General features: G+C 37.9%; 1 protein-coding gene across 1 annotated transcript; it reads left to right on the top strand.

Annotated features, from left to right (window-relative positions):
* Positions 1-568: 568 nt before the first annotated feature.
* Positions 569-5,908, top strand: LOC142367888 (lactose-binding lectin l-2-like). The gene is made up of 3 exons (XM_075449910.1): positions 569-695; positions 3,477-3,540; positions 5,106-5,908. Exon 3 carries the CDS (start codon positions 5,322-5,324, stop codon positions 5,799-5,801), a length of 480 nt encoding a protein of 159 aa, XP_075306025.1. The 5' UTR covers positions 569-695; positions 3,477-3,540; positions 5,106-5,321; the 3' UTR covers positions 5,802-5,908.
* The last annotated feature ends 2,366 nt before the right edge of the window (positions 5,909-8,274 follow it).

Raw genomic sequence — 8,274 nt, 5'->3', positions numbered from 1 at the left:
TGAACATAATTTAGTCAAATCCCTGATCAAGAACTTTGATCCTACTCAGGGTTACACTTGCATTGGATTCACCAAGAACACTGTTATAGTGTTAGATGTTGTGATTGGGATGATGACACCCTTAATGATACAGTTAAACGGCTAGTTGGCTGGGGCCACAAAAAATAAAGTGTTTTGCTTCTCAAAACAATATTCGTTCAAAAGAGTAATACATTTGCAGCACAAAATCGTTCATCCAGAAAAAGTCAGACCTAATAATTGCTTGGCGCTATTTTCTCTCTACCGTATCACTACGGGCTGTGTAGACCGAAGTGCAGACCGAAGTGCAGACCGAAGCGCAGACGAAGTGCAGACCGAGCGGTCCCCTGCTTCCGAGCAGTCATCTCGGAATCCGCCCACATCGCATCGCTTGTACTCGCTTGTACTCTCTGTAAAGGACTACTAATATGTTCTGTATTATAAATTTATTCATAGGTGTTTGTCCTTCTGCTGCAGCTGTTACGCAGCCAATGCTTTTATTTTGAAAAGCTTAGAACAGGAAGGTGTCGTAAATCGATTGTCGCAAACAGCGCGAACTCCAGGATGAACTCCAGGGAAAAGAGAGGCGATGTGCTCCACAGTTGAACGGAACATATTACTACAGTATTATTGTGGATTGCAAAGGTCCTTTAGCACCTGGTTGATGGAGGAACAAGGTTGGTAGTAGTGTTTTATTGTATAAATGTATATTTAATTATATTTCACGGAGCATACAGGTTGCTATCAAGCTTAGCAGTAATGTTTTTCCCAGTAGAGGGCACTCATGTTTTATGTTGGTAAGTCAGTCATGTTTAGCATATATAGGTTTATAAGTTTCAATGTTATATGCTATATAAGGTCACAGACGGTTTTATCTTTGTGTATTTTGTTTTATTTCACAGTACAGTAAAATATTATAAATATAATATGACAATATTAACGAATAAAGGTAACATACTGTCAGAGTTATTAATAATGTATTTATTCTGTATGTTTGTAGCTCTTACGGTGTGTTCACATGCAAGGCTGTTCAATAAAGGATTGTGAACCATCAGTTTGAGAGACCATCTTTACAACCGGGACGCTACACTCGCCTACTCGCCTCCTCGCCTCGCGTGAACACATAGACATTCTATTGACTTCACTCGCTGAGCGAGTAAATAGCAGCGTCGTGTGTGTATGGGGCTTAAGTGTGTTTTCTTCAATGTTATGTTCCAAGTGACATAATCAAAGCTGCATTTTACTGAAAATCAGTATATTACAGGTATTATGAGACAGATCCAGGTGACCTGATTGTGTTTGGTGACTGAGTACGACCTCTGTTTAGTTATGTACAGCGAAACATTTTGCCAAAAGCATTCAAATGTATGTATGGCACTTTTCTAATCGTACAGACCACTAAAAATACTTTACACTACAGACCAAATTTATCTATTCATATTTACCTTTTCAGTCACCCTTTATTACATATGTAGACTGGTTATTGTATTGCATCCATATTCACACACTGAGGATGCATCTGGGGCAGTTTGGGTTTCAATATTTCACTGAGGCGCACTTCAAATTACAGGAGATCACCCAGATTCTTTAAAGTTTGTAAAACCACCAAATAAAAAGCTCCTAAGTATTACACCAAGGTTACCAGGGGCTTAGAAAAATATTCAATATTTCCTGAGTAACTCATTTGGTGCAGTGTACTAATTCTTGTGTACTTTTTAGGAGACGGGATTTCTCAGCTTGTATTGCATGTTATAAAATACCATGTTGTTGATACAATCATTGTAAATATTTAAAAAAAAATTGAGCTACTTGACTAATTTGAATTTCCTCCATTGGGGGATGAATAAAGTATTTTCCTATTCTACGTTCAGAGTTTCAACAATGTAAGAAAAATAAATAAGTAAAAGAGCACAACTCGGAGGAGCTTTGTGGTATGAAGCTGCATTATGTTTTGTTACCACGTGGAGGCAGCAGACGACACTGATGACGTTGCTCTATGCCTTCAGAATCACAAATGCTATAAAGGAGACAAATCCAGCATTTCGGGGCTTTAACAGCATATTTATGAGTGTGTTTTTCTATCATAGAATACTAAGCACACCAAGCGGTGAAGGACAGTGCAAAGCTGTGCTGTTGTAATGCTGTTGTTGTATGATTTTTGTTCAGTAAGCTAATTTTTTTTAACTGTTATGAATGAACAAAATCTTTATCTTAAAAGCTTTAGTTACTTTCATTCTGATGGTGTTTATCGACTTATGTTAATCTTCTGTGTAGTTGTACAAGTGAAAGCTTTTGCCAACCCATACATCCAATCAATTAGATTATGCCTCCTGGGAAGACATTCTGAAGGATATAACAGTTTGTTTTCCTGCATTAAAGCTAAGCCCCAAGCGGGACATCAAGCGCTCAATGTACTTGGAGGGTTAAAGCTCGAACATGATGTTTTTCCTTCTTTTTGGTCTGGCTCTGGGTACTGTATCACCTTCAGATGAGAAGGAAGTGAAGCAACAGTGTGGCTGCTTTCAAATGTTCCGGTAGTACAGTTTCAACAACTGTACAACAACAGTATGTTGCTGTAGCCATGAGCTGGGTGGATCCAGAGCTCCACTGTGTGTCAGAGGCAGCCAATCTGGTGTTTTTTCAGTCAAAATTTAAAAAACTTTATCGAATCACTTATTGAGAACTTTGACCACGCTGAGGGGCATACCTGGCTCGGGCTTAGTGATGTCCACAAAGAAGGTAAATGGATGTGATCTGATGATGCTGCGGTGGGCTTTGACTCTTGTAGTGGAGGACAAGCAGACAACAATGGAAGAGCCCAACAACTAAGGTCACAATAAGGCTGCGGCTACACGGAAACGTTTTTCACTGTAAACGATACTTTTTCTTATCGTTTCACTGTCGCGGCCACACGGAGCCGGCGTTCCCACTACCCCAAAACGATAGTTTTTGAAAACGGGTTCCAGAGTGGGAAAGTTTGAAAACGGCCTCGTTTCGTTTCCATTGTTACAGCTAAAACGTTTTTGCGTCAGTCACACGTTGACGCTGGGAGCCAATTTTAACACTTCTCTATTGTCTCACAGCGTGGCGTGACACAGTGGCGTGTGTACTGCCTCGTTTCATCGTTTTCGTCTGGACAGCAGCGCGTTTCCGTGTGGTCGCAAGAATTTTCGAACCCGTTTTCAAAAAAAACCTCGTTTCGTTTTCGTGTAGCCGTAGCCTAAGTGATGGAGTGACTAGAAATACACAATTAGGGAGGTTATATGCGTCTGACTCAACCTCATAGTTCTCTAATGTTGATATGGTTTTAGTAATTAACCTAATTTGCACTTTTTTGCTTGTATATCATTTCCCACAGTCATTTTCTTAATCTTTTTTTTCTTTAATGAATGCTTGACACAACAAAAACGAGAATATACAGAAAGAATGAAATGATGACAAAAAGTTTCTGTTTACAGGTTTCTACCAGATCATTGGTCAGTGAGTCACAGTGCCAATAAGGATCCAATCTACTTTACTTTAGTAAGTACATTTGATTGTTGTGTGCCCAGCTCTTAAAAGAAATAGAATGTAAAACCTCTAAAGCTCCTGCCGGTATTTGCCTGATCAAAGTCTGTCCTGAAATTTGACAAACTAGAACAGATGTCTGCGTTTTTTTCCTTGTTTCCACGGCAAAGTTGGGACACATTGGGCCCATTATACTTTTGCAGCCAATGGAAAATCAGAAGTAATGGATTTTTATTATTTATATGATCTATTATATATATTCATATATTTACTATTAGTTATTATATTATTTATTTATATTTATTTTCTTCTCTCTCATGATATTGGCTGGACTTTTTTTAAAACAAAACCCTACCCAAATAAGCACATTGAGTTGCCTGTGGTATGAAATGCGCTATAAAAATAAAGATTGATTGAAATCTCAAAGGAACATATTTTGAAATGGATAATGCTTACAAAATTGAAAGTACTCATTTCTTTTCTGAAAAGCAAAACTTCTATATTTGAAGAACAATCACCTAAATCTTTTTGAGAAATACCACATTTCTGAAATCTAAAGTTAATAATCATTCATCTATTTGTTTGATGCAGAGGGTTAAGTGTTTTTTTTTCCATGCCTCAACTTTGACAAATGGTCTTGTCACAGACTGTCTGTGATAAGGATGTCCTTGGTGTTAGGCCTGTCTGTACCAGTGCAAACTCAAGCAGATGCCATTACGTCAGTGACAGACAGCCTCAATTCTGGTGACTGTGTCAAGCTGCCAAGTGACACAGCTGAACAAAATGCATTGTTCACACACATTTACTTTAGTTGTATAAAACCTCCACTGATGGACTGGAGCTCCCTCTGGTGTAAAATAGAATAACTAATCCGATGGTTGGTTTAAAGGAATCTCTGTCTTTTAAAGCAGGTCTTGTCTAACCTGACCAACCAATTCGCCCTTAATGTTTGTTGTATGTACAAATGTATCGTTTGTGATCTGTCACTCTGAATTAGGAGCTGCAGTATAGGTACATACCACTGCAGAAAGTTGGCCTTTGAATCTACAGGATTTCACGTAGAAAACACAGAGTATCCTGGAGTCAGATTACCCACACTTTTGCTCAGTAACAGTTCTTACCTGTTTTTAATCATTCAATTAAACCGTACTGTTGCAGCCAAATCCTCTGACTTTCTATCATTATTATTATTATTATTTTATTATTATTGTTATTATAAGAAAACCGCATTGAGATTATATCTGACTGTGCGCCCCTGTTCGGCCCTTATTCAAACAACCTACTCCTACCATATTTGTTGTAACATACAATTTATGGTGTGTAGAGCCACGACTATAAAGAAGTGTACACTTCAGAAACGTTAGAATAGTTGTCTTTCTGTTTTTTGGCCACTTAAGGACAGCATAACATCAGGTCAGTTTAAACATTTCAAGCCTTTCAGGCCTTTCAAGTGCTCACATTGCAGCAGTGAACAGATTGAAGACTTTGCACTAATTTAAATGTGTAATTGTACGCCTAACAGTTATCTGTTATAAAAGGGGAAAAAAGCAAATTAAACAATTTATTCATGTCATTTTCAGGTGGTCTGATAATGTTGGTGTGTTACTGATGATTATCTTCAGGGTAGTGGCTTATAAGTGTAAGCTTTTGCCAAACACATTTGACCAATCATATCATGCCAACGGGGCGAAGGATACCCTGTGAAGGATATAAAAGACAGCACCCTGTTATACGTGCTCAGCTTTAGGGTCTCGATCCTGCACATGATCTCTGTTTGTGACTCTGACAAATAAAAGATGTTGCTCCTCTTCTTGATTGGTCTGGCTCTGGGTGCTGTCACACCTTCAGATGTGCTGCAAGGGAAGCTACAGCGTGGCAACTGTCCCATGTTCTGGTACAGTTTCAACGGACGCTGCTACAAGTACATCAGCACAGACATGACCTGGGCTGAGGCAGAGCTCCAATGCGTGGCACAAGGAGCCAACCTGGTGTCCATACACAGTGTGCAAGAAGATGACTTTGTCAAATTACTGATCAAGAACTTTGACCACAATGAGGGGTTAACCTGGATCGGACTCAGTGACCTCCATTATGAGGGCAAATGGATGTGGTCTGATGGGTCTAAAGCGGACACCTTCTTTTGGAGTGTGGGAGAGCCAACCAACGAGAAAGGAATTGAACACTGCGTGCATACCAACTTTGGTCAGGACCGAAAGTGGAACGATACCCCTTGCTCTGACTATTATCCTGGTGTTTGTGCAACCCGCTCCGGCTGAACTTAACAGCTGAGGTGGTGACATATTCCAAACTCATTCTGGTCACTGTTCATTTAATTCTACATTGACATGTATGAATTGTTTGCAATAAAGAATCAAATCTCAAATTTACTGTTTGTGCAACAATGATTCATTTCATTCATTTTGAATTGGTGGACTCACACAGAGGACAACTTCAGTGATCAGTTAACGGCAAATTTAACTTGTTTATATCAAGCTCAAAAAAAGAAAAATATATCCCCAAAACAAACCAATTCTTGAACAGTTACGAACAAATGTCATTTTAGGGAAGACAATAAAAGAGTGGAGGGCACTTTCACTTCTAAGAGTAGCTTCAGACTTCAAATTTAAAAGTTTGTAGTGGCAGTGAAGGGAGAATCAGCAATACTGTAGTGTGTGAACAGTTGTTCTCGTGTGAACCCAGATAATTCCACGTTAACTCCATGTAGTATGAAAAGAAGCAGGGTTTTTTTTCTTTCTTATCGAGGGGAGGTGTGGTCAATGGTTGTTCATGCCCAGAGAGTAGTGATACAGTTTCCTCATGCAACTAATTATCGTCATTCTGATTAGTCCTCTACCTTGCAGACTGAATTAAAACACATTAGAGAATAAGGCCGAGAAAACACAAGAAGCACAAAACAGACGTGTCACACTCACATCAAAACAATACCACTAAATTCCTAATTAATTGTCCTTAAAATAATATTATGCACGTTCAATATTTTGAAAAATTTGTTTTGTCTTATGTGGAGAGTTAGAGGCTAAAAGTTTAATTTAGCCAGCATTATCAGCACTTCTAAAAGCTCACAGTTGAACACTTTTGTTGAGTCAAAACAAAACTTGAGAACAGATTTCAATATAGTTTTTTTACAGGGAGTAATTTATCAGACAAATTCTTGTTAGTTACTAATCAGTAAAAACACCTGGAAATCACAGGACAAGTATGGTACACAAGTACAAGGAAACTTCATTAAAATATCTCAGATATACATTGTAAATATAGCAGTAATGTGCTTTTTTTTCCCCCTCCTATTTTTTTAGGCAAAGCCATTAACTGAAAGAGAAAGAGTTGTCCAACACTGCATTGTTGTACAGAGGCCCAGTAATGATATCATGCATCCAATAACCAGCAATCACCTCTAAATTGGACCACTCTCTAACCTACTTGTCTACTCACTGCTTAATTTTCATGCAGTACAATCTATACCTTTCATCTCCTTGGTGGAAATTTTCATTTTCCGGATAAAATAACTGCTATTTGTAGTCCTGTTTCACGCACACTTTAACAAACTTATAATACAGATCATCCTAAATGAAAAAACACAACGGTACATTGAGTGGAAAGTGTCAGCATTCATCATACCGTTGAGAAAATGAGTAAAATTTCAGTAAACAATGGGTATACTTCACTCAAAATCGTAATTAGGCCATGTATTTCAGAGACAGAATACATAGTATTTTTTACTATGGCTGAAGGTTTTGTCACTCTGTTCATACTCAAACACTGCTTTCATGTGTTCATTAACTGACAGGAACATAATAAATTCTATGGGCAGGAACTTGTTTTGGGGTTATGGGTCTGACCAGAGTGGTGTAAAAAGAGAGTGGCGACACTCCCATAGACTTCTATTGAAAGAAAGGAATGCGGAAGTCACGTGGGTCACGGAGACGCCACAGTTCCAAACAACGGACGCAGCTCCGTTAACCTCAATTGCTCGTCAAGAACAATTACTGGTAAGTTAATAAAATAACAGCATTTTAAACGTTTTTTTACATTTTTAAGCATTATCTATCAGAACTATACTCTTAGACATCGTTATTTTTACATTTGGTTAGCATGAAATGTCGATGTTGATGTTAAAAATGGAATGGATTTAGGGACCTAGCTTAAAGCTTGGTAACGGAGGCTAACGTGAGGTAATTAACGTGATCATTTCACTAAAGTCCGTTAACTTTTTATTGTCAGGTGACATTGTGTAAAGTTGTTTTGATTGTTAGGTTTTAAAACATTACCAAAATACTATATATTTAATACATTTTTGGTATTTCTGACGTATTTTCTCCGGTAAATTGATTAAATTACTACATTTTTGGCATAGTGAGGCATTAGCTGACTGTTCTTTAATTAAGTAAGTTTTTTTCAGCATGACTTTGCAGCTGTGATAATAAATTTATTAATTTCTCTGTTGTTGTCAGGGAGGTCAGCAGATGTGGTGCTCGCTGCTGCCATGGATCAACCCTTAGGACTTCAGAACTTTTCTACAATGTCCAAACCCTTGAATTTGATCAAATACAGTTCATTGTTGCAGATTAATCTACCCAACAGTAGAGATAGCAGTAAAATAACTTCTTTATTAAGGCTTGTTTTACATGTTCTATGATGACATTTTATAATAAAATGTTTGGTTTAAATCTGTTTTGTTTATTTTTTTCACAACTGACACATTTATTTTGTCATTAATATGGTTTTAAC

Source organism: Odontesthes bonariensis, chromosome 18 (genome assembly GCF_027942865.1).
Source record: "Odontesthes bonariensis isolate fOdoBon6 chromosome 18, fOdoBon6.hap1, whole genome shotgun sequence".
NCBI classification, from domain to species: domain Eukaryota; kingdom Metazoa; phylum Chordata; class Actinopteri; order Atheriniformes; family Atherinopsidae; genus Odontesthes; species Odontesthes bonariensis.
This window is presented reverse-complemented; position numbering and strand designations above follow the sequence as displayed.